This window comes from Clinocottus analis, unplaced genomic scaffold (genome assembly GCF_023055335.1).
Source record: "Clinocottus analis isolate CAN_PGR_092001 unplaced genomic scaffold, fCliAna1.0.p SCAF_66, whole genome shotgun sequence".
Classification (NCBI taxonomy): Eukaryota; Metazoa; Chordata; class Actinopteri; order Perciformes; family Cottidae; genus Clinocottus; species Clinocottus analis.
In genome coordinates, this window is record NW_027176225.1 from 259,322 (window position 1) to 284,321 (window position 25,000).

General features: G+C 45.4%; 1 protein-coding gene across 1 annotated transcript in view; it reads left to right on the forward strand.

Moving 5' to 3' along the window:
* Window positions 1-25,000, forward strand: part of LOC137804828 (complement C3-like) — a 29,830-nt gene that overhangs the window by 4,506 nt on the left and 324 nt on the right. Inside the window, exons 8-42 of the mRNA XM_068604238.1 lie at window positions 1,482-1,564; window positions 1,699-1,786; window positions 1,967-2,069; window positions 2,630-2,744; window positions 4,229-4,344; window positions 4,449-4,592; window positions 5,935-6,150; window positions 6,242-6,442; window positions 8,328-8,483; window positions 8,679-8,811; window positions 9,764-9,832; window positions 10,389-10,592; window positions 11,780-11,975; window positions 12,288-12,373; window positions 12,995-13,134; window positions 13,589-13,795; window positions 13,873-13,933; window positions 14,588-14,671; window positions 14,750-14,953; window positions 15,585-15,660; window positions 17,384-17,540; window positions 17,793-17,900; window positions 18,026-18,182; window positions 19,017-19,180; window positions 19,599-19,754; window positions 20,513-20,572; window positions 20,814-20,904; window positions 21,398-21,449; window positions 21,539-21,626; window positions 22,538-22,627; window positions 22,729-22,834; window positions 22,969-23,058; window positions 23,144-23,227; window positions 23,703-23,783; window positions 23,936-24,077. Of these exons, the coding sequence (XP_068460339.1) occupies window positions 1,482-1,564; window positions 1,699-1,786; window positions 1,967-2,069; window positions 2,630-2,744; window positions 4,229-4,344; window positions 4,449-4,592; window positions 5,935-6,150; window positions 6,242-6,442; window positions 8,328-8,483; window positions 8,679-8,811; window positions 9,764-9,832; window positions 10,389-10,592; window positions 11,780-11,975; window positions 12,288-12,373; window positions 12,995-13,134; window positions 13,589-13,795; window positions 13,873-13,933; window positions 14,588-14,671; window positions 14,750-14,953; window positions 15,585-15,660; window positions 17,384-17,540; window positions 17,793-17,900; window positions 18,026-18,182; window positions 19,017-19,180; window positions 19,599-19,754; window positions 20,513-20,572; window positions 20,814-20,904; window positions 21,398-21,449; window positions 21,539-21,626; window positions 22,538-22,627; window positions 22,729-22,834; window positions 22,969-23,058; window positions 23,144-23,227; window positions 23,703-23,783; window positions 23,936-24,077 (4,308 nt within the window). The remainder of the gene's footprint in view (window positions 1-1,481; window positions 1,565-1,698; window positions 1,787-1,966; window positions 2,070-2,629; window positions 2,745-4,228; window positions 4,345-4,448; window positions 4,593-5,934; window positions 6,151-6,241; window positions 6,443-8,327; window positions 8,484-8,678; window positions 8,812-9,763; window positions 9,833-10,388; window positions 10,593-11,779; window positions 11,976-12,287; window positions 12,374-12,994; window positions 13,135-13,588; window positions 13,796-13,872; window positions 13,934-14,587; window positions 14,672-14,749; window positions 14,954-15,584; window positions 15,661-17,383; window positions 17,541-17,792; window positions 17,901-18,025; window positions 18,183-19,016; window positions 19,181-19,598; window positions 19,755-20,512; window positions 20,573-20,813; window positions 20,905-21,397; window positions 21,450-21,538; window positions 21,627-22,537; window positions 22,628-22,728; window positions 22,835-22,968; window positions 23,059-23,143; window positions 23,228-23,702; window positions 23,784-23,935; window positions 24,078-25,000) is intronic.

Here is a 25,000-nt window from a genome sequence, read left to right on the forward strand (position 1 = left end):
TAATACATATTATTTCACTTTTAGTCGGTGGATTTTTGTTTCCAAGTTTGTAGTAGTTGTCCATGGAAAGGGAAACTGGTGGCAACTTGCTGCTCCTTAGCTTTAGCTTAGCTGCTAAGTAGCCGATAGCAATGTATCTTTAAACCACAGAAATTATGGCAATAACCAGCTAAATCTACCGAGAAATAGAGTCCCGGTGATAACTAAGTGTCCACTGAATTCTAGATGTGCTGTCGTTCGTTGATGATTTTGGTGGATGTGCCATACAGGATGCTGCGCAGTAGTCGAGTCCAGAGGTGATGGAGGCGTTTATGAGTCTTTCTGGCGTTTATGAGTCTTTCTGGCGTTTATGAGTCTTTCTGGCGTGGATGAGTCTTTCTGGCGTTTATGAGTCTTTCTGGCGTTTATGAGTCTTTCTGGCGTTTATGAGTCTTTCTGGCGTTTATGAGTCTTTCTGGCGTGGATGAGTCTTTCTGGCGTTTATGAGTCTTTCCACGGCAGCGGGGGGGGGGGAGGGGCGTAGACGGGCGATGTCTTTTAGATGAAAGAAGGCGTTTTTTATTCATGTTGAACCTCCTGAATTCTTCAAGAGATAGCAGCAGGCTTCCAATGATTGATACACGCTAACGCTGCTTGACGTGACGTTCAAAGGCGAGGGTTGGATCAAAGATAACACCAAGCTTACCAGACAGCGTGTGGAGGTGGGAACAGTGGTGCCATCAATGCAGATGGGGAAGTTGTGGTGGAATTTGTTTAGTGATTTGGGGCCGAGATGTCGAGCTGTGTGTCGTCAGCGTAGCAGTGAAAGTGGAGACCGTGGTGGTGTATGATGTTGCCAAGGGGGAGCAAGAGAATGAAGAGGAGGGGGCCGAGTATTGAACCTTGAGTGACACCTTGAGGAGGGATTGATGATAATTCTGAGGTCCGGCAGGAAGAAGATGTTGAGGGAGTGGTCATCAGAGGAGAGGAGGAGGTCATTGGTGATCATGATTGGGACTGTTTCTGTGCTGTGATGCGATCTGAATCCGGATTGAAATGGTTCATACAGTTCCTTGGAGTCCAGGTGGGTTTTGAGTTGGTTGGCAACGGTGCGTTCAAGTATTTAACACAGGAAAGGGACCCAGGTAGGGCGCGGTTCTCCTTGGCTCGTCTCACTTTCACTTATAGGTATGGTGGAACGTGTGCAATCTTACAAATATCTTCAGACAATTATTGACATAAAACTGAACTTTGAAGCAAACTATGAAGCCGTGTGCAAAAAAGGGCACCGGCGTTTGTTTTGTTTGAGGAAACTGTCCCACTTCAACATCGACAAAACCACGATGACCTTATTTATTATCGTGCTTTTGTTGAATCAATTAGATCTTTTTCTTTGGTGTCATGGTTTGGAAACCTATCTTCAAAGAACAGCACATTCATGGTTCCCAGAGGATGAAAAAGTCCTTATTTGTTTCTCTGATGTGATTGTGTGTTTGTCTCAGTGAAGGAAAATGGTTGGTGACTGCAAAGTTTGACGACCGGCAGGAAAACACGTTCACCTCTGAGTTTGAGGTGAAGAAATATGGTACGTCTTGTTTAAACCGTTCGTTTTTTTGTTTGTTAGTCTTGCTGGCAACCCACTTCTGTTCCCCTCTGAATGTGATATGTTTGTAAGGAGTGTACTGCTTCATAAAAGTTACACTTTATTTTGTGATTCAGTGCTTCCTGCCTTCAATGTCACCCTCACGCCCAGGAAGTCCTTCCTCAACCTGGATGACAGCGAGCTGGAGGTGGAGGTCACGGCCCGGTCGGTTTTAAACACTCATGCTTGTCATGCAGCTTCATGTACACACTTCACTCTAACATGGCACTTTTGAGCCTCGAAACGTCAGACTTGTTATATGGATTTTCAAAAACGTATTCATATGAAAATACTGAATGAAACCGGCAGACTGTTGACTTACCTTTTGTCGTGGCTGTGTCTCAGGTACCTGTACGGGGAGCCGGTTCAGGGGACGGCCTACGTGGTGTTCGGGGTGAAGATCAACCAGGAGATGAGAAGGTTTCCTTCAGTGAAGCAGGTGTCAAATGTAAGTCACTGATTGTACGGGCGCTGACACATTTGTGAGCTTCACATATCGTTAATTGACCGTTTGTTAAGCCCCGCCCCCTTGCTTGCCCCTTCTGTCAAGCTGTCAGAGCTACGTTGCTACGGAGCCAACACTGTCACTAACCACACTCAAATATAATGTCATTTTTGGCGGAAGAAAAACAGGATTTCAGTAGAGGAGAATCGGATAGTTATTGGACCGCTGGTCTGGCTGATGCTACGCTACGATTGGACGGTCAGCGCGAGACGTAGCTAGTACAATGCCTTCATGTTTGGTGTTAAGCTAACATTACCGTGGAGTTTTTTGTTTCTTAACGAGTACAACAGAGACATTTGGTTTAATATAAAGATTAAAAAACGTTTGTGAAGGTCAAATTTGTGAACATTATCAGTTGCTTATCGAGACTGCTGCGTCGCTGTTGAAAGCTTGGGCTTCAGCTAAGATTTGTACTGTGGAAATTATACACATTGGTTAGTAATTATGTAGTGTGTTATAATAGTGAAACGACAGATGTCTTCTGTGCTCTTGCTCTCCTGCAGCTGGATGGAGGAGTCGTTAGTCTGAGCATGGAGGAGATCAGGAGAGTTTACCCCAACGTCAGGTCTCTGGTGGGCAAGTCCGTGTATGTGAAGGTGTCTGTGCTCACCAGCTCAGGTAAGCCCTTCACGTGGGCGGGTACACAGGCAAAACATTAGATCAAAAACCCAACCCCTTGACTAGACAGGTGACAAAAGTCCCATCATGCACTGGGCCACGCTGTTTTTTTGAGAGCTGCCTGGCTCTAAAATCTGCGGCCGCCTCGCTCTCGTGAGATTATCGCTGACCACGTGTGCGGGACGTCAGAGCGAGTCAGACACAAATCTAACCAGCATGCATAGCGGTGATCGATTCTAGGACTGGCTTATCTCCAACGAACCTAATGACTCTCTCTTGATGTATTCCCTCAGTAAACTTTGTAAACATGAGTTTATGTCTCAATCTCTAGGTTCAAGTCTTCTTCTATACAGCATGATGTTCATTTAGTACATTATGGTCTGTTCAAGTCAAACAGACCATAAAGCAGGGGACGCTTTAGGGGCGGGGCTACCAGGTGATTGACAGGTAGGAAGTTACCACATTCCAAATATGGTCACTTCTGTTTGGTTGTAAGAAACAACAACAACATGGCGATAACCGTAATCCAAGATGGCGACGGCGAAATAGCCAAACTCAAGGCTTCAAAACGGCAGTCGACTAACCAACGGGTGACGGTGCAATATGTCCACTTGTTATAGAAAGTCTACGGTCAAAGAGTGACTTTGACTCCCTCTTGGCACAGCTTTTGGCAAATGTGGGGTAATTCACAAGATGTTTTCAATGTTCAAAAGCAAAAGTCCAGGTCGTTTTCCGCATTCGATAACTGACCGCTCATGCAATTCCAAAACTTGGACGAACATTTAAGTGTAACTGTATCAATCAGGGTCTATTGTGACCGTCTAAAAATAGAACCTACAGTTTGCCTTTAGTTAACCTTTCCTCTATACCAGGGGTGTCAAACTCGTTCTAGTGAAGGGGTCACATGCCGCCCATTTTGACCTCAAGTGGGCCGGACCAGTAAAATCACAGCATAATAACGCATAATTAACAACAATGTTTCTCTATGTTTAAATCATTGGTGACGGTTTTTAGATGTTAAACTCTATTTTAAGGTCTTTCAACAATTACCTTGAAACATAAAGACCACCAATTCAGACATCAGTCCTCTGCCTGCTCTCCTCTGCAGGTTCCCTCGCTTTGTGACACGTTTGTGACGCCACTTTCATGACGTGATCAATGTTTAACGACTTCAACACAATAATATCAGAGCTCACATCAGTTGAGACTGTGCATCAATGGTTTGCATGTCTGTCTTAAAAGCAGAGGATCAGAGGTTTGAATCCCAGCTCTGCTAATTTTAGTCTAAAAAAAAAAGTTTTTTAAAAACTGTTTTCCTTCTGTTGGACTGAACACCCTGACGGGCCGGATCCGGCCCACAGGCTGTATGTTTGACACCCTTGCTCTACACAGATCCTTCCTACAGCTCGTAGGAAGGATCTGTAGGGAGGAAAGGTTATATGTTATAATAGTTAGACTGTTTTTACTTCCTCATTCAACAACAGGCAGCGACCTGGTTGAGGCGGAGAAGACTGGCATTAAAATCGTGAGCTCTCCGTACGTGGTGTCCTTCAAAGACATACCCAAGTACTTCAAGCCGGGCCTCCCCTTGGACTTCACAGTGAGGACCGTCTTCTCTGCTTTCGTTTCGTCCGGTCTTGTGTCCATCAGATCGATCACGAGTGTATGAAACAAAGACGTATGATCTCCCTCCAACCTGTCCAGATCCAGGTGAGGTATCATGACGGCCCCCCCGCCCAAAACGTTCTGGTCACCTTGAAGCTGCTGAACACGGATGTGGTCGTCTCCACCAGCGCCGGCAGAGTCAGCATCAACATGCCCGCCGACAGCAACCCACAAACCATCGCGGTTAGTGTGACTGCGTTCAGGTTTCAGAGGCTCTGGGCACAGATTCAAAGAGTCTAACGCTATGAGAAGTTACCTTTATCCTTGTCTACTCATGGGTACCCTAATTAGGGGATCGTAGGTGTTCTACAGCTCATATGACCTTGATGTGAATACCAGACCTTATTGTCCTTGGTCTCTAAAGAATCCGCAACTTCTTGCCATTTAAAAATGACTCCTCGATCACTCCTCAAGTTTTAAAATTGTATGTTTGGTGCCTTCCCATCATGCCACAGAGTAATATTCTTTGGCATGATGGGATATTAGTAATACCTCTTTGGAAAGATTAGGACCTAAAGCATCAAAATATGTAATAAAGTTCACATTAAACACAAGCACTGACACTTTTTCAAGCATTTCTACTCCAAAAATCGTCTTTTTCAGTTCAGAAAACTTTGACCTTTTCCTTGGTGCCACCGTGACAAACAAGTACAGGTCAATTTACAAACAACCCATGTAACTGACCATCTCCTTCAGATGGTGTCATCTGATGACCTTTCCGATGAGTGTTAGGGCCCATGAGACCCATGAACCCTACCCTAACACAAATGTACAACTATTTGTGTTACAAACGGTTTGTGTCACAAAGTGTTGTGTTGTGGTGTTTAACTCTGTTAAAGAGCGTTAGTTGTGGGTTATAAATTGTTGTCATAAAGTTAAATACACAACTAAAGTTTGAACTATGACTGGATTTAGAACCCTGACACATAAGTATCCCGGTGTTCAATGATACGCTGTTGAAAATACAATGTCTACCCTGCACTTGTCGCTAGTTATTTCGGCTAGCCGTGTTCACACCAAAAGCGTAACTTTTACTCGCTTGACACGTTATGTGGTTAACTCGGTTTTGCTCTTACCAACAAGTTGCTGTGGAAAGCCGGCAAGGCTTGAGTCCCGTTACAAGTAGTTAGCATCATCACATAGCCTGGTCACGTTCCTGTAAAACAGTTTTCATTTCCGCTATCGACCATGGGACATTAACAAGTATTTCTGCGTTATGCTTGTTGTGTAAATACCACAAATAAAACAAATGTCGAACATTAAGCGCCCCGTGTCTGGGTTCATACTATTCTCCGTGTCTGGGTTCATACTATTCTCCGTGTCTGGGTTCATACTATTCTCCGTGTCTGGGTTCATACTATTCTCCGTGTCTGGGTTCATACTATTCTCCGTGTCTGGGTTCATACTATTCTCCGCAGTCTCACAGCTGTCTTCGGCTCCAGGAGGAGCGTCTGGATGAAGCCGCTTCCGCTTTCTGTACACAAAACTGTCACAAACCCTGCTGCTTTCACTGTGTGTTTCCCAGGCTGAGACCACGCAGGCTGACCTGCGAGCAGAGCAACAAGCCAAACGTCAGGTCACCGTCCGGCCGTACGTCCCCTTCAACCCGGACAAGCAGAACTACCTGTACATCTCCACATCGACCAACGTGGTGTCCTTAGGAAACCAACTGTCCCTGAAGCTGACCGTCGCTCCTTCAGACCCGACGCACAGAGAACTCATCACGCACATCACCTACCTGGTGAGAGGAGAACGCCGCATTCACCGAACGGCTACACAATCACGTAAAAGCACAGACGTTAGCAAACATGTTGCCTCCAAAACTCCCCCAGGTGCTGAGTAAAGGCAAAATCATCGCTGCCGAGCGCGTGGACGTGGCGGATCAGCTGGTCACCGCCGTCGTGCTGACGGTCACCCCGGAGATGATGCCGTCGTTCCGTTTCGTGGCGTTCTACAGCATTCCCTGGAAGGTGCGGGAGGAGGTGGTGTCGGACTCCATCTGGGTGGATGTGGCAGATTCCTGCGTCGGAGGGGTGAGTGATCAGTACCCAGGTTTGAATGGAGCGAAGCGCTTGTGACGGTTTTCACACCTGCTCAAGTTCTTCATCACAGACGCACAAATTCTCTCCTAAAAATCACAGATTAAGAAACATAAAACCTCACATACCTTCTGGTTGGCTGACACGCCTTTTCAGTGTCGCATGGGGGTCGGGAACAGTGCCCATGGACTGGCAGACCGGGGTGGTGGTTCCCATCTTCAAGAAGGGGGACCGGAGAGTGTGCTATCGTGGTATCACACTGCTCAGCCTCCCGGGAAAATCTTATGCCAGGGTGCTGGAAAGGAGGCTGCGACCGCTTGTCAAACCTCGGATTCAAGAGGAGCAGTGTGGATTCCGTCCCGGTCGTGGAACAGTGGACCAGCTCTTTACCCTTGCGGGACTACTGGAGGGGTCTTGGGAGTTTGCCCAACCAGTCTACATGTGCTTTGTAGACTTGGAGAAGGCTTTCGACCGAGTCCCTCGGGGGGTTCTGTGGGGGGTGCTGCAGGAGTACAGGGTGCCGGATCCGTTGGCACGGGCTATCCGGACTCTATACGCCTGCAGTAGGAGTTGTGTCCGTATCCTCGGTATTAAGTCGGACACGTTCCCGGTGGGTGTTGGCCTCCGCCAGGGCTGCCCTTTATCACCGGTCCTGTTTGTGACTTTCATGGACAGGATTTCTAGGCGCAGCCGGGGGGCAGAGGAAATCCGGTTCGGCGGCCTCGGGATCGCCTCTCTGCTGTTTGCAGATGATGTGGTCCTGTTTGCTTCCTCGGACCGTGACCTCCAGCATTTGCTGGGGCGTTTTGCAGCCGAGTGTGAAGCGGCAGGGATGAGGGTTAGCGCCTCCAAATCCGAGGCCATGGTTCTCTGCCGGAAACCGGTGGATTGCTCCCTTCAGGTGGGGACAACATGCCTGCCCCAAGCGAAGGAGTTCAAGTACCTCGGGGTCTTGTTCACGAGTGAGGGTAAGGTGGAGCGGGAGATCGACAGGCGGATCGGTGCGGCTGCAGCAGTAAAACAGGCGCTGTACCGGTCCGTCTTGGTGAAGAGGGAGCTAAGTCGGAAGGTGAAGCTCTCTATTTACTGGTCGGTCTACGTTCCAACCCTCACCTATGGTCACGAACTCTGGGTCGTGACCGAAAGAACGAGGTCGCGGATACAAGCGGCCGAAATGAGCTTCCTCCGTAGGGTGGCCGGGCTCAGCCTTAGAGATAGGGTAAGGAGCTCGGACATCAGGAGGGAGCTTGGAGTCGAGCCGCTGCTCCTTCGTATCGAAAGGAGTCAGCTGAGGTGGTTCGGGCATCTAATCTGGATGCCTCCTGGACGCCTCCCATTAGAGGTTTTCCAGGCACGTCCAACTGGGAATGATTTTTGCTTTTCCTCATTTGGCCCTATGGGAAAAATAGTTGCCCAGCCCTGCATTACAGTGTTTTTTCTGTCTATGAATATAGACAGAAAAAGAGTTCGTGACCATAGGTGAGGGTTGGAACGTAGACCGACCAGTAAATAGAATATATATATATATATATATATATATATATATATATATATATATATATATATATATTGTTTTAGTGTATTTGACCCTATTCGCTGCAGTAACTGTAGAACAAATGTGAGTTTCTTAATTTGTGATTTGTGCGCCTGCAATGAAGAGTAGGAGAAGCTGTCACAGTTGTGTTGTAATTGTGGAAGAGAAAAGAAAACCTGCAATGATTCCTCCATTAATACCTTCATAGATTTACACGAGTGACGGGCCGTGGATTTTGTACCTCGGCCTTCAGTAGACTGCAAATCCTCACTTGAGCACAATATTTGCAAATTTGTGATTTTTGGGCCGTTCAAATTAAGTCAATTGATAACGTTTGTCTTGCAGCTGAAAGTCGGGCCGGTGGACAGAAGTCATCGCGACTACACGCCCGGGGTGAACTTTAGTTTTCAGGTCAGAGGTGATCCGGGGGCAAAGGTCAGCCTGGTGGCCGTGGACAACGCTGTGTACCTGCTCAACCGGGACAGACTCACTCAGAGGAAGGTGGGTGGGATTGAAAAATTGAAAAATACATTATTTTACCAATCAAACATAGTTTTTTAGCTTTGTTTTCGGCGTTCATATACTTTTGAAATGTTGGTCGAAGTCAACAGGTTGTTTTTTTTGTCCCAAACCGCCATGCACCATTTTTAAAGTACCACACCAAAACTCAAAAGCCTCTCGTCGCCTTGCGCTCAGATTTGGGGCGCGGTGGAGCACGGAGACATCGGCTGCACCCGAGGCGGCGGAGGCGGCGACGCTAAATCGGTGTTCTCAGACGCCGGACTGCTGTACGCCTCCAGCGCCGGGTTCCAAACCCAAACCAGACAAGGTAACCTACGAGCACGGAGCAGCTGCCCACGCAGCATGTTTCCTGGTACTTCAATAGATAAATAGTCAACAATATCTCTATATTTGATTTCATTATGATACCGTCCATGTTAATCTGAACCACTTCAATAAAAAAAAGTGATGTTATTTTCAGATCCAGCTGATAAATCTCATCGACACGTTGAGTTGACGTGGCTTTGCATATGGTTCAAATGTTGCCTTCATCCAGCGACTCGTCTCAAGCTGTTGAGCAAAACTAGTTCACAGGATTACTTCATACGCTGTGATTTGAACAAACTCTCTTCATCTTAAATGAAGCTAATGCGGTGTTCTTCATTTCTTCATTTCTTCATTAAATGGGGGCAACGCCTTCTTGAACTGGATATGCGAGTGAATAGTGCTCCAAGAAATGGAATACATGAACACATACTTTAATCTGAGCTGTAAAAACTATTGTTTACACTACATAGTTATACAAAAAAAGAGAACAAACAGTAGTTGGAAAAATTCACCAAGTAGTTACTGTGAAAAGTAGCTCCGTCAGCGGTTGGAGTCCGAATTCCTCCTTTGTAGAAGGTCTTGTTTGCTCTGTGTGTTTGCTCGAAGTGAAGCAACACTGGAGCTACAGGTGGTGCAACGGCTGATATAATGCCAATATTTAGTTAGACGGTTGGGACAATAAAAGTCTTCATTGATACCACAAAATACTTTAATAAAAAGGTCTGTTAGTACTACTTCTTCTCCTGCAAGTGAAAATAATCATGAGTCGACATGAACACTGTTGTAGAATCAGTTTTTCAGTCAGATTCGTATCGTAGAATTGTGTCATTACATCCTTGATATCTATCAGAGTGGCACCTTTTTATTAAACGCTGGTTATTAATGATCCGACATTTCTTTACTTCAAGAAAAACATTTCCATGGAAAACGGTCACATATTTTTGTCTCCACAGCCCTGCAGTGTCAACGCAGCGCCAGAGGGAGGCGCTCTGCAGAGATGCTGCAGCGTAAAGCCCAGCTAGGTGAGGAAAATGAGTCAACTCACTAATAATGACATTTTTATTTACTCCACCAAGGAGGTTGTGTTTTGGGTTTGTTGGTTTTCATGTCTGCTTGTCAGCAGGATAACAGAGAAACTACTCGCCCCATTTTCATGACATTTGGTGGAATGATGGAGAACCCTTTACATTTTGGAGTGGATCCAACATGGGCCCCTTGTTTTTCACTTTCCTACAAATCGCCTCGCGTCAAGTGCCCATGTAGATGCCGATGTGTGAGCAGGGAGCTGCCTTTTACTCACTGGCAGACATAGAGAAGCGTTACTTCCCACTGGTTTTGTGTTTCCTCAGCAACCTTTTTCTATCCAAAGAGACATTTTGCTCTTTTTTCCACCCAATAAAAGTTGCCGACCCCTGATCTAACTGATGAATCAAAGTCAATATTCTATTTTCTGGTTCGGACTCCAACAACATCTGGCGCTTTAGCGTGCTCAATTTTCCCACTTCCTTCACCGGATCAGTTCCCATTAGAACATATTGATGTTATATGATGAGCACCGATGGTTCCTTCTGCCTCCAGAGAGCCATTACAAGCAGAAGCTGCAGCAGCGCTGCTGTGTGGACGGCCTCAGGGAGATCCCCATGCCGTACTCCTGCACGCGACGCTCCCTCTACATCACGGAGGGCTGGGAGTGCATCAGGGCCTTCCGCTACTGCTGCGCCACCTTCAGGAACCAAGCATTTGACGCGGAGCCGCCCACCAAGCCGCCGCTCATGGACTGCAGTGAAGGAATTATTGGATCCAATATAACAATCCGGGCTTGTGTGTCGGTGCAGAATAGTGGTAATTACTCTACTTCTATCTTATTTCTTTTCCATTCTGATTGATATAAAATTAGCAGAAAACATTTTTACAGGTTTCTTTGATATTTTCTGAACTGATGTTCATCGTGTTGTTTTCCTGTGTTGGCAAGCTACCCTTGGTACGGGGTTTCGGTTTGGGAAGCCTTCTGGTTTGTGTTTGTCATCCGTGTACAGATCCAGTTTGAGAAGGCTTCAGTTGCACGCGGGTTACTCTCAGAACCCACTGGCTAACTTCTGAAGGCGGTTTACCTTTTTCTTTCCGATATAAATAATCTTTTAACAATGTTGTAGTAGTGGAGATTGGTCTCGGTTCCGATGTCTCAAGACCACTTTTTGAAGGTCTTGACCCGTTCTCAACCCCTCAAAGACATGGTCTTGTCTGGTCCGGGTAAACTCGGGGCCGGGTCGTGACTTGGTCCCGGTTTGTCTCGACTACAACGCCGCCGTTACCTCAGTGCAAAGTGGCTTCTTGTGAAGCCATCTGGTCGCAGACATCGTCGCTCATCTCCACCTCCATTCTCGCTGGAAACAGTGATTTCCAATATTCCGATATCTGCTAGTTTCACTTAAACCCCATGAATATTGTGTCTTGCCTCCAGGCTTTTTGTAATTAGACCTTCAAATAGCCAATGTGTTTTGAGATTTCAATCTAAACTATTGAAAAAAATTACAAAATCAAGTCAGAGGATAATCAATTCATCTTGAGCGGGGACGTAAAGCGGATATCGTTGCCAAAGCGATGGTCCAATATTGCCATCCCAAGAGCTGCTAGAGGCACGAATCCAAATCATTCCTTCCACCGAGCTCATTCAAGGCACCCTGCAGAATTGTTTGATCCCCTATAGCGCGAGTCAACGTGGATGTGGAATACTTTTTAAAGAAAAACAGCTTTAGATGTGGTTAATTTGTGAGAAAGGAAATGCATTCAACACATTTGTCAGACCTCACATAATGTGCAGAAACAATGAATGTAAAAATAATGTTTAATGAATTTGTTGTGTGTGTGCAGACATGCTAATACTTCCAGATTCATATAATAGAGATATATGTAATAAGAGGTACCTGCTTATCATGTAGAAATGTGTCATGAATGTGAACATTTCTCAGCCAGAACTGCAGCTTTCATATTTCAAGAAACATTAAAAGAGGTAAAGGTGAAAAAGGAAGAGGAGGACGATGAGGAAGATGAGGAAGATGAGGAAGATGAGTATCTGGATGAGACTCAAGTGTATCTGCGATCCAAGTTCCACGAGTCTTGGCTGTGGATGGACGTCAACCTGCCCGACAAGACCGACAGAGACGGGTGAGAGAAACAATAAAGTTGCATCAAAACAATCAAAGAACGAAACAACGTCCACAAAGAGATGTAACACAACCAGAAAGACACACAACATGGTTACGAACGGATGCAAAACGACCAGAAATGGAAACAAAATGACTACAAAGGTATTTACAACGACCAATTATTGATACGAAAGGACAACAGAGAGATGAATAATGGCATAAAAAGAGACACAAAACAACCAGGAAGGGATGCAAAATCACCAAAAATATGTGTCTTTGTGTAGGAGCGTGGACCTCCTGGTGATAACAAGGATATGCATCTGATCAACAGGTTGGCGGTGAACAACGTGGACCACGCCTTACCCGACAGCATCACAGAGTGGGGAATTCTGGCCGTCAGCGCATCGCCTCACACGGGTACGAGGGGGAGGGGAGCCATCAGGAATTATGGGAAAAATCTTCCAAATTGGTCCCTAATCCAGACCCAATGCAATCCGAGTTTTATTTGATATCAATATCTTCACTCTAACTTCAAAACTCTTTTATTTACTAGTCTGCCTCGGCCATTTAAGTGAGCGAGGCCCATAGTTTTCCCGTTCCTCCATGTTCATTCTCTTGTTCTCTGGCATGTCTGTTCTGCACATCTGACCCCCACATGGACTGTCTAGAAGAAGTACATGTTGTCATTGTGGCGTCACCAATTGGTTCGTAGGCTTCGGTTTTGAAGCCTTGAGTTCATTGACTTGGCAGTCGCCATTTTGGATTACGGCCATCACCATTTCTTTTTCGCAGCCAACGAATTACCATATTTTAGTAATTTTGAGGAGTTACTTAGAGACGCCGCATACGTCTCCAGTAGAGACCTGTCAATCACAGTAGCCCCGCCCTAGAGCATACTCTGCTTTATGATCTATGTCACCATGTCAATGTTGAGTCAACTGTCTCTAAACTCAAACGATGAATAAAATGTGTCAAACACATTAATAAACGTGCAGACTCCCCATCACTAGTCACCAATGTGCTTCTGCATGTCTGCAGGCTTCTGTGTTGCGGAGCCTTACAACGTCAAAGCGTGGAAGCGTTTCTTCGTGGACCTGAAGCTGCCGTATTCAGTGGCGAGGAACGAACAGGTCCAGATTAAAGCGGTGGTGCATAACTACTTCTACGAGGACCTGCGTGTAAGACAATCACCTCAGAACGACACACAGCTGCCACTTCCTTTTTACTCAGTGAACATCATGCTGCATTGAAGAAGACTGAAAACTAGAGATTGAGACATAAAGAGAGAAGTAGATTCATTCATATAGACTTCTATACAACCAGGGGAGTCGCCCCCTGGTGGACAGGAGAGAGGATGCAGCTTTAACACGTGAAGCAGAGACTTCTATACAACCAGAGGAGTCGCCCCCTGGTGGTCAGGAGAGAGAATGCAGCTTTAACACATGAAGCATAGACTTCTATACAACCAGAGGAGTCGCCCCCTGGTGGTCAGGAGAGAGAATGCAGCTTTAACACATGAAGCATAGACTTCATGTGTTAAACAGACATTTCACTTAAAATGCTGCGTTTACTCTGTTTCCACTCAAAGTTATACTACTTATATACGAATACTGTGCCTGGTTTCCCGTTCAGGTGAGGGTGATGCTGATGAAGACAGAAGACATGTGCAGCATTGCCTTCAAGCGGAAAAACACGCAGGAAGTGATGGTGCCGGCCGGCTCGTCTGTCACGGTGCCGTACACCATCATGCCGCTGGTGGTGGGGAAACTTCCTCTGGAGGTGATGGTGGTAAGCAGAGGTATGGGAGGAGACCGCGTCCAGAAGCAGCTCCGGGTGGTGGTGAGTCCCTCTTGATGATGGAGGTCTCAGCTGCTCAAACAGGAAAGTTAAAGATAACTCTTGTCTGACCCAAACAGCTGGAAGGAGTGCAGAAGACTAAAGTTTGGAGTACGGTGTTGAAGCCGTCTGCTCACAGAGGTAACCAGCGATGTGTGATTGTAATGCACATTTCAGCAACAAGGCGATTCAAAGTTCTTATTTAGGTTATTTCAGATACATTGTGAATAAAAACTGAACGCTGCTTCTCCGTGTTTAGTTTTGAACCTGTGGACAGAAAGCAGATCTGCATGGACAACTTTTTATTAAATGTTTTTGAGACATATATTCATGATTATATATTCTTATGAGTGTTGGCTGGCTTTGTAATTGTCTTATTGTGGTTGTTGAAATACAGGTCTAAGTCCTTGACTTTCCCAACGTAGGCACCACATGTATGCCACATTTATGGGATTTCATGGTACTTCCTTTCCTCTCTGCCGAGAAAGAGTAAAGTCTGGTGTTCTCTTGTGGGCTGAGCATGTGACAAAAACTGGGTTTCTCTTTATCGATTCTCATATTGCTGTTTAGACCACCTCTATGCATGGTGTTTATTTTTTTTAGATCACATTTTCACGAGTTACAAACAAGTATCAACCAGTTCAGGACGTCTTCACTCAGAAAAACAACGAAAAGATCTGTTTGGAAAATCCTTGAATTTCTCATGTGGTGTCTTTACATTGAAATGAATGGATCTTCTTCAGTTCTGGGATTGGAAAGAGTAACGGTATGGCTCTTTGCTTCGGTCCATTACAGGAATACAAACTGTCCGTGTTGGCAAGCAAGAACTGGAGTCAGTTGTGCCGAACTCGGTGCCGGAGACATTCATCAATGTCAGAGGTCAGTCGCTGACCGACTGGTGAAAAGGATTCAAAATGGACCTTGGAGGAGTTCTCTGATTCCTCCTCTCTCCTCAAGGCAATGTGCTGGCAGACAGCATTGATAACTCCATCACTGAGGACTCCTTGGCCACCCTGATCCGGATGCCCGGCGGCTGCGTGGAGCAGAACTTGGCGCTCATCACGCTGCCGCTCATCGCCACGCTCTACCTGGAGCGAACCAACAACTGGGAGAGCGTAGGTGTGGAGCGCAAGGCCGAAGCTCTGCGCTACATCAAGAGAGGTGAGAATGAAGGGAATAAGGCGTGGAAAGATGGATGAAGGATATCCCAGAGAAGCAGGACAATGGGCAATTGATGTCTGTTTAAATGAACACAAGATAACTTGGATGGACTGATGGATGAATGAATGAATTGATGTATTTCATTTCCTAGTGTCGGCGATGGGCTGATCTCAATGTCTGGGTATGGTTGGATAGTTTCATCCATACTTAGAGGGATCAATGAATGGGTAGTTGGTTAATCATAAAGGACACGATGGGTGGAATGACGGTGGATGGAGAGTTAGAAACATGCATGAATGGGTACATCGTCTGATAGAGAGATTGCTAAATGGCTTTTCCAATACAAGGATGGATACAGCAATGACTGAATGGCTGGATTAATGGATAGACCGATTGATGAATGGCTAGTTGGATGCATGGAATGGATGGGTGGGTGGATTGCAGTCAGATACAGAGATCAGTGGCTGAAGAGAAACAGCAACGACACACGATGGGTATTTCCTTGAGCTAAGGGTGACGGTTCCATTCCACGGCAACATTTAGGAAGCTCTGTTTACATTATGAGTACATTAAGACGTAACTCTCTCTTTCCTTCATAGGCCACCTTTTGATTATTTCATGTTCTTTTCAGGCTATGAAAAACAGCTGGAGTACAGAAAGCCTGGCGGCTCCTACCCCCCTTACAGGAGGGAAGGTGCAAGTACATGGTAATCTCTACATTTTATGTTTTACATACATGCTGACTTTCAAGAAAAATATTAATAATTGAAGGGAACCAATGCAACATTTGGGAGGTTTGAATTTGTGCATGCAAACACATTTTCCTTGTGCCACTTTATTAAATGAAATACTATAGAACAGTGGTTCCCAAACTCAAGAATGCCGAGGCCCAATTTAAAATCTGAAAATCTTCTGGGGCCCACCCAAACCGCGCCTCATTTGACGTTGTTTTGTTTGGCGGTGCCTTTTGTTGAATAACGACAGGTGGACAAGAACAGCCGTTTCGAGCGAGAGCCTTATTGTTTTATTAATCTGTTCGTTCAAATTGTTTGTGCTTCATCAATTAATGTTTCACATAACTAACGCTAGAATTGTTCAAATAATACTTAAACTGAGAAAAAGATGTGCGTTTGGTATCTTATCAATTATCAATCGTTTTAAGTAAAATACATTAATTTGCAACCCTAATGTTTTGACCAGGTCTTAGGACAGGAAAGAGCGAGACTACTATCCAACTTTGAGTTTGTTTTTTAATATTTAATTGGGGATGGGAGAACAGCTTCAGGAGCCTACGAAGACAAAATAAAACACCTTTTGATGAAAATGCCTTTAAACTCCTTACTTCCCTGCTCAATATCTACAAGTGTCTGCTCTAAACTTGTTGTGGAAGTCACAAAAACGTGTGAACATAAACTCCATGGTGTCTGGGTTCATAGTATTATCCGTAGTCCCATAACAGCCTGAATGAAGCCGCTATCAGCGCTCCTTCCGGGTGACCGGCAGCAGTTTGATTCGCTGATTGGCTGATGCAACTATTCCCTCCCTCCGTCGTCATGGGGACGCACCATGACGACGACAAATACGCGCCGCCGGACGGCTGCAGTCCCGCCTGTCATTACATCCGGATACAAAAGATATATTTTTCTGATTGGCTGTAGCCCATTTCTTTCTTTGATTGGCTGATGAGTGGCTCCTCACGGGAGGAGGGGGGGGGGGGGGGGGTTGATTCCTCCGCGGTGAGGGCAGCGCGCGACCAAGTCATGTTTGCGCGCTGCTGCACATTAAATAACCTGGAGTTTTTTTTCAGCGTGAGGAATACGATGTGTGGCGGAAGGGCGTGATTTAAGGTCAAAATGAGTGACTGTCACGCTCAATGAGTGACACTTGAGAGCCCTGCATACATAGTTTATAAATCAGTTTTCTTTTTTCTTTTACTGGTACTGTTCAGTAGTAAGGGTCCCTGTTAGGGACAAACCACTGCTTCTCTGCTGACAGGCATCAGCGGCGGATTTGCGCATGCGCGATTCATGTTAAATCCAACGCTGAGCCTCCCGGAAGGTAGACTGAGCGCCTGTGAAGCTTTGTGAGGGAGCGACTCTGCGACCCTGCAGCTGAGAACAGAAACTACATGACAATACGTGCTTTCACGTCAGCAAATCGTCCAGTGAGGCTGCGGAAGTACACGCGAGAACCTTAATACATCGCCTTCAAAGTAAAAGGCCCCCCCCCCCCCCCCCCGCCTATTTTTTTTTTTCAAAATTAAAAACGTTTTATTTATTTATTGTAAATGGCCTCTCGCGGCCCACCTGCAGTACCTGAATCACTGCTATAGAAAATCAATTCAACAGTCTCTTCACCTGTTGTTTACGTTGTGTGACCTTTTTAAAAGTGATCAGATGTAGTTCTCATAACGGTCCGCTTGATTGTCAGGATCACGGCGTACGTGGTGAAGGTTTTCTCCATGGCCTACTCCATCATCGCCATCAACCAGCAGGACGTATGCTCCCCTCTGAACTATTTGTTGAGCATGCAGCTTCGTACTGGCAACTTTGAGGAGAGCAACCCGGTTTACAGCACTACCATGACGGTGAGAAACCCTGCCCCCCCAGCCTCCTGCATGAGCTCTCCTCATGTTGAACGTGGCTCATTTTGAGTGGTCAAAAGGGCTGTCAATCCCATTTGGATGGCTTTAGACTCTTCTCATAGGTTGGTACGATAATGAGCCAGAAAATAATGCGGGTTAGAGAGAAGTCAGGGTCAGCCTGCTGGAAATGTTTAGAAACCTCCTAGTATTCAAGTATTCAAGACTTTAATACAAACGTCTTGTTTGTGTCTCCAGGGCGGTCTCCGTGGCGACGACCCCGAGACGACCCTGACGGCCTTCGTCCTCATAGCGCTCGCTGAGGCCAAGCGGACCGGGATCAGCTGCATTCAACCATATGTGGAGGTACATTTCATATCAGAGTGTCTGTTCTCCTGTAGAGACTTTTGTTTTTTTCACACATCATTCTTATCATGATCGGGTTTCCGACCAGTCGTTACACTTCAAACATTTTCCTTCCACGTGTGCAGGTGGTTATCCGTAAGACAGCCGACTGCTTGACGAGAGCGCTGGTGATGACGGGCAGGAGACCGTACACCGTGGCCATCGCCTCCTACGCACTGGCTCTGCTGGGGAAAGCTCAACCCTACGACCCGACGCCATCTTTACTCAGAGCTGCAGCTCCAGGTTTCATTTGTAGCTAAAACAAACATCCAGTTACTGCCACAGTCACTTTATTTGATTGATTCCTCCTTCACTGCTTCCTCCTCTCTCTCCTCCTTCACTGCTTCCTCCTCTCTCCTCCTTCACTGCTTCCTCCTCTCTCCTCCTTCACTGCTTCCTCCTCTCTCTCCTCCTTCACTGCTTCCTCCTCTCTCTCCTCCTTCACTGCTTCCTCCTCTCTCTCCTCCTTCACTGCTTCCTCCTCTCTCCTCCTTCACTGCTTCCTCCTCTCTCTCCTCCTTCACTGCTTCCTCCTCTCTCTCCTCCTTCACTGCTTCCTCCTCTATCCTCCTTCACTGCTTCCTCCTCTCTCTCCTCCTTCACTGCTTCCTCCTCTCTCCTCCTTCACTGCTTCCTCCTCTCTCTCCTCCTTCACTGCTTCCTCCTCTCTCTCCTCCTTCACTGCTTCCTCCTCTCTCTCCTCCTTCACTGCTTCCTCCTCTCTCTCCCCCTTCACTGCTTCCTCCTCTCTCCTCCTTCACTGCTTCCTCCTCTCTCTCCTCCTTCACTGCTTCCTCCTCTCTCTCCTCCTTCACTGCTTCCTCCTCTCTCTCCTCCTTCACTGCTTCCTCCTCTCTCTCCTTCACTGCTTCCTCCTCTCTCTCCTTCTTCACTGCTTCCTCCTCTCTCTCCTCCTTCACTGCTTCCTCCTCTCTCTCCTCCTTCACTGCTTCCTCCTCTCTCCTCCTTCACTGCTTCCTCCTCTCTCTCCTCCTTCACTGCTTCCTCCTCTCTCTCCTCCTTCACTGCTTCCTCCTCTCTCTCTTCCTTCACTGCTTCCTCCTCTCTCTCCTCCAGGTGGCAGCCACTGGCCCGACACACAGAACCCTTTGTTCAGCTTGGAGGCGACCGGCTACGCCCTGCTGGCTCTGGTCCAGTTGGGCCGCATGGAGGAAGCCGCGGCGCCGTTCAAATGGCTGAACGGCCAGCGGAGGAGGGGAGGCGGCTTCGGCTCCACTCAGGTAGCGGCGGGCGAGTCCGGTGGCCTGATCAGTGCACCCGGTGACAGGTGTTTTATTTAGCCCACCGTTTATATCAAGGAGGCTAGGCTAAAACACTGAAAATAATTTAAAAATAATAATAATATTAATAATAAAGGTCCATTTATGCTTTTGGATCTTATAAGTTGAGCACTGACTTCACCGTTAAGTCAATGTTTTGATGCTCCACAAGGAACAGCACGAATATTGCAAAATATCGCAAAATATCGTGCATATCGCGATGCGCGGAATTCGCGCGAGTTGAAATATTTCAACTCAGGCTAAAACGTTGCGTGACACTGTGTTGTTAAAGTGCGGCTACGGATAATATTATAAACCCATAGTATCCCATGAAACAGTCCTCCAATCTTTCTTATCGGGGCTCTGTTTCCCTCCTCAGTCCACCATGGTGGTGCTTCAGGCGCTGTCACAGTACCTGATAAACAAACCTCCTCCCGATGACGTCAGTCTGAACGTGGACGTCAGGACGGCCGGACGCAGCGACCTCCGCTACCATTTCAACCTCCAGACGGCCTACGTGGCTCGCTCCTCCAGGGTGAGGGACGTGAACCCATAAACACCAGGGTGGATGAAAGTCCTCAGTTAGAGACTCTGGGAGACACTCATGATGTTTTCACTTGATGTTCAGAACCTTCATGGATCAGTGAGTTTGGAGGACATTTCTGCCACATCAGGAAGTGTATTTTTTGTGTATTTTACCCATAAAGATAGGAGTAGAACGGACATTGCATTGTTTGTTGTCATTTGACGAGTACAAATTGTAGTCTGTGTTTAAAAAGTGGACGTAGTCACCGTGACGTAAGCAATTAGTTTGTGGGCTGCCATTTTGAAGCCTTCCCTTTTGGTGCTTTGGTGGTAGCCATGTTGGTTTTTGCAACCAAAAGTGACAGGAGAGGGGTGGAGCTAAGAACCACTAAATGACATTTCCTGTGCCAACGCCATGTTACAGTTAACCTCCATGTAGTGAAAACACACTTTGGAAGGGTTGAAGTTGTAAGTCTAAAACCTGTCAATCACCTTGTAGCCCCGCCCCTAAAGAGCCCCCTGCTTTACGGCCTATTTGACTCTAACAGACCATAATGTACTAAATGAACATCATTCTGTATTGAAGAAGACTAGAAACTAGAGATTGAGACATAAACAAAACTGAGACCCCGTTGCTGTTGTTTCACACGTCAATGGCAACGGCACAAATAAAAATGGCCGCCGCTCTTACCATCCTGCTACTTTGACCTGAATTTGAGTTCAAGTTCGACTCCTAATGTCTTCTTCTGTGGTGCTTTTGCTGCGCAGTTGCCTGCTAACGCTGACTTGGAAGTGGTGGCTCGAGGGAACGGACAGGGAATACTGGAGGTACTTTCACAAGTTTTTCACACATAAAATATTTACACATGCATGAACTGAATCACTGATAGGATCACACGTCCGACTTTGTCTCTGAAGATTGGTGTCATTCAACACGGTGAAACTACAGCAGCAAGTTGTTTTTAAGCGGTTTATGGAGTGCAATACTTTTATTTTGACTGATTTGTATCTTGTCTCTCCTCTTTTCTGGGTGTGGTGTCACTTCCTGTTGCCTGAACTTTGACCCAAGGTCGTGACCTATTACAACCAGCTGCACGAGGCGGAGGAGAAGAAGTCCTGCAAGGACTTTGAGCTCAACGTCACTATGGAAGAGTCCAGAGGTAACTCTCTCTCTCTCTCTCTCTCTCTCTCTCTCTCTCTCTCTCTCTCTCTCTCTCTCTCTCTCTCTCTCTGTTTCCTGTTGGTCGAGTCACTTTCAGTGTCACAAAGGGATGAAACACATTTCAGTGGAGTCCAGATTGTTCCGTTTCCTTAATATATTGGAAACACACAGCATGAAACACGACATAATAATGGAACACAAAAGCTACAAATGATTAAAACAAACAACACCAACCGTGATTTCAAGCAGAAAATAATGTCAAAGATAAACTTTTTATTGATATTCATAATGAAAGTAAAACTTAAAAAGCATTTTTTAAATATTAAAAGAATAAATGTGGTATATTACATTTATAAAGCACTTTCTAAAAATGATGGCATTATTGTTAATACTGAGCTGAATATAATATATGATGATAAACCTGTAATGTCTCAGCAAAAGCAACAGAACCTCAGTTCCTCAAGAAATGTTTTGTTTGTGTCTCACAACAGAAAAGCCTCCAGCTGATGTAGTGAAATCCTACCAGATCACCATCAAAGTGAGGTGAGCTGTTCCCTTCATCCTTTGTCTCGTAGTCTGTAAGTAAGAAGCTGAAGGGTGTTTTGTCAGCGTTGGTCTCTTCCTCCCTGCAGGGCTTTAGGACCCAGCGATGTCCGGATGGTGGTTCTGGACATCAGTCTTCCCACCGGCTTCACGCCAGAATACTCCGACCTGGAGAAGGTAACCTATGGAAGCCCATTTCCCCCCCCCCAAAAAAAAAATTAATTGACTTTTTTTTTTCGTTGACGAATTAGGACCAAAAAAAATGTTGACGGAAAAAAAAAAACGTCCTCATTTTTTTTATTTTTTTTTATTTTTGGTCCTATTTTTTGTGTTTGTGGTGAAAATGGGCATATATCATTTTGTTTAACCATATATCATTTTTTCTTTTCTTTCTACCATATACTTATATTTTGTTGTTGTACCATTGCTTGTGTTTTTTTGTTTGTTTGTTTTTTGTTACCATATACTGTGTTTGTTATTTCCACCACACACAAAAAAAGAGAGGACCAAAAAAAAAAAGAGGACTTTTTTTCTTTTTTTTTTTTAGTCAACATTTTTTATTTATGTTTTTGGTTCTAATTCGTCAACGAAGAAAAAAGTTGATTCATTTTTTTTTTTTTTTTCATTTTTCTTCTGTGTGCGGGAATGGGCTTCCATAGGACCAGAAAAGACGCATCGGGGTGTTTGAGTCCTTCCCTTCCAGCACTGGTTCTCAAACTGTGGGGCGCGACCCTCTAGTGGGACGCGGAGGTATTACAGGTGGGGCGTAGGGATGCAGATTCTTAAAAAAAAAAAGAAAAATTAAGAATCCTTTATTTATGGAAGTCCATTTCCGCGACACAAAAAAAAAAAAAAATCTTTTTTCGTTGCCTTTTTTTCATTGACTTGAAAAAAGGCAACGGAAAAAAAACATTCCTGTTTCATCCGAGGAGAGAAATGAAAACTTGACTACTGACTACAATTGTCAAAATTACAGTTACAGCCTTAATCTATTAATTAAAAAAGCATCCCAGTCGCTCTCAGACAGCAGTGGCTGGAAGGTTGTCTCCGTCCTAACTGATTGTGCGTTCATGTGTTCATTTGTCCAGTTGTCCAACTCAGTGGACGGTTACATCAGCAACTTCCAGGTTGTTGATAACCTGAGTGACAGAGGCTCTCTGATCATCCACCTGTTCAAGGTAAAGCGTCGGTGAAACCCAGCGCGTGTTGCCCACGTCCGCAATCTTTGTTCCTCTTCACCGTTGCTGCAATAAGTTGCCGTCCCCCGTCCTCCTCCCAGGTGTCCAACGTGGAGCAGGAGATCCTGATCTTCAGGCTGCAGCAGAGCTTCAGAGTCGGCCTCCTGCAGCCGTCCTCCGTCACCGTCTACGAGTATTACCACGCAGGTAGGACGCGCAGGTGAAGACGCCGCTCGCCGCCACACGTCAGAGAGAAACGCGGCGGCGGCCGAGTGGACGGCGGGTTCCCTCCTTCCTGCTCTCGTTCAGAGCGTTCCCGTCATGGTGTCTCTCTCTCTCAGACCACCGCTGCAGCCACAGCTTCTCTCCCCCGGAGGACCGAGAGGAGCTCACTCAGATCTGCAGAGGCCACGTCTGCCGCTGCACGCAGGGTAAACGCTCCGGTCTGCGGCAACGCAACCCGCGTGTCCCAGGTGGTTGTTGTTTAGTTGTTGTTGTTGTTGTCTCGGTCTCCAGGTGACTGCTGCGTCTCCAGGAGCGACGCTGAAGACGTCCCCGACAAAGAAAGAGAGACGTTTGCGTGCAGGAGTTTACACCACGGTACGATGCTCGAGGACCGAGTCCAGTTACAGTCACAGAGCAGAACAATAACCATTTATTTATGATTTATTTATACATGCTGAACGTTCTCCATCTGGGTTCCCAATATTCACTCATTATGAACGTTTTACTGTCAATAACGACGATAACTCGTCTAGTTTGTAACCTGTGGATCTATTTTAAAGGTTTAACGTTCTTGTGTGTGTACAAGAACGTTAAACCTCCGTGTGTGTATACATATATAAAAATACATATTCATAACCTTTGGAAAGAAATGAAACTGTTACTGTTTCTCTTAGATCTCTTCTTGTCTTGATGCATCACAGGAACATACATTAGAGGATGTAAAATGCAACAATATGCAGAGAAAAGTGAAATATTTTAACACATTTTCCTGTGAGGAACATTTCACGGTGCTGACACCTGCTGTCTGTTGTTGTTGTTGTTGTTGTTGTTGTTTGTTGTTGTGCTTCAGTTTTCCAGGTGAAGGTGCTGAATGTCAGCCAGAGTTACTACGACAAATACGAGATGGAGATCACACGAGTCATCAAGCTGGGTGAGTCAGAGCAAAGACTCTTTTAGAATGTAGATAATTAAAAAGCCTCGAGTATCAGACTCATGAGTCCCTGCACGTGAGGGTGTGGAGTTGAAGCTCCTTCACGTAGTTATTGAATATGATGCGGCCGTGTGTGCTCCCTGCGTGTGAAGGCGTGGAGGCAGGAGTTAAAGACGGCCAGAGGAGGTTCTTCATGTCCCACGGGGGCTGCAGGGGCGGACTGGTCCTGCTCCAGGGCTCCCAGTACCTCGTCATGGGCCCCAAAGAGGACCAGTGGACCGTCGACGCCGACAGGTAAGAAGAGCGAGACCCAACGAATATACGAGTGTTATGAATATACGAGTGTTATGAATATACGAGTGTTATGAATATACGAGTGTTATGAATATACGAGTGTTATGAATATACGAGTGTTATGAATATATGTGTGTTATGAATATACGTGTGTTATGAATATACGTGTGTTATGAATATACGTGTGTTATGAATATACGTGTGTTATGAATATACGAGTGTTATGAATATACGTGTGTTATGAATATACGTGTGTTATGAATATACGAGTGTTATGAATATACGAGTGTTATGAATATACGAGTGTTATGAATATACGTGTGTTATGAATATACGTGTGTTATGAATATATGTGTGTTATGAATATATGTGTGTTATGAATATACGTGTGTTATGAATATACGAGTGTTATGAATATACGAGTGTTATGAATATATGTGTGTTATGAATATACGAGTGTTATGAATATACGAGTGTTATGAATATACGAGTGTTATGAATATACGAGTGTTATGAATATATGTGTTATGAATATACGAGTGTTATGAATATACGTGTGTTATGAATATACGAGTGTTATGAATATACGAGTGTTATGAATATACGAGTGTTATGAATATACGTGTGTTATGAATATACGTGTGTTATGAATATATGTGTGTTATGAATATATGTGTGTTATGAATATACGTGTGTTATGAATATACGAGTGTTATGAATATACGAGTGTTATGAATATATGTGTGTTATGAATATACGTGTTATGAATATATGTGTTATGAATATACGTGTTATGAATATATGAGTGTTATGAATATATGTGTTATGAATATACGAGTGTTATGAATATATGTGTGTTATGAACGGAGGTTTGAATTGCACAACATTTCATGAGAGGCAATGAAAGAGTGACAGCTGGTCTT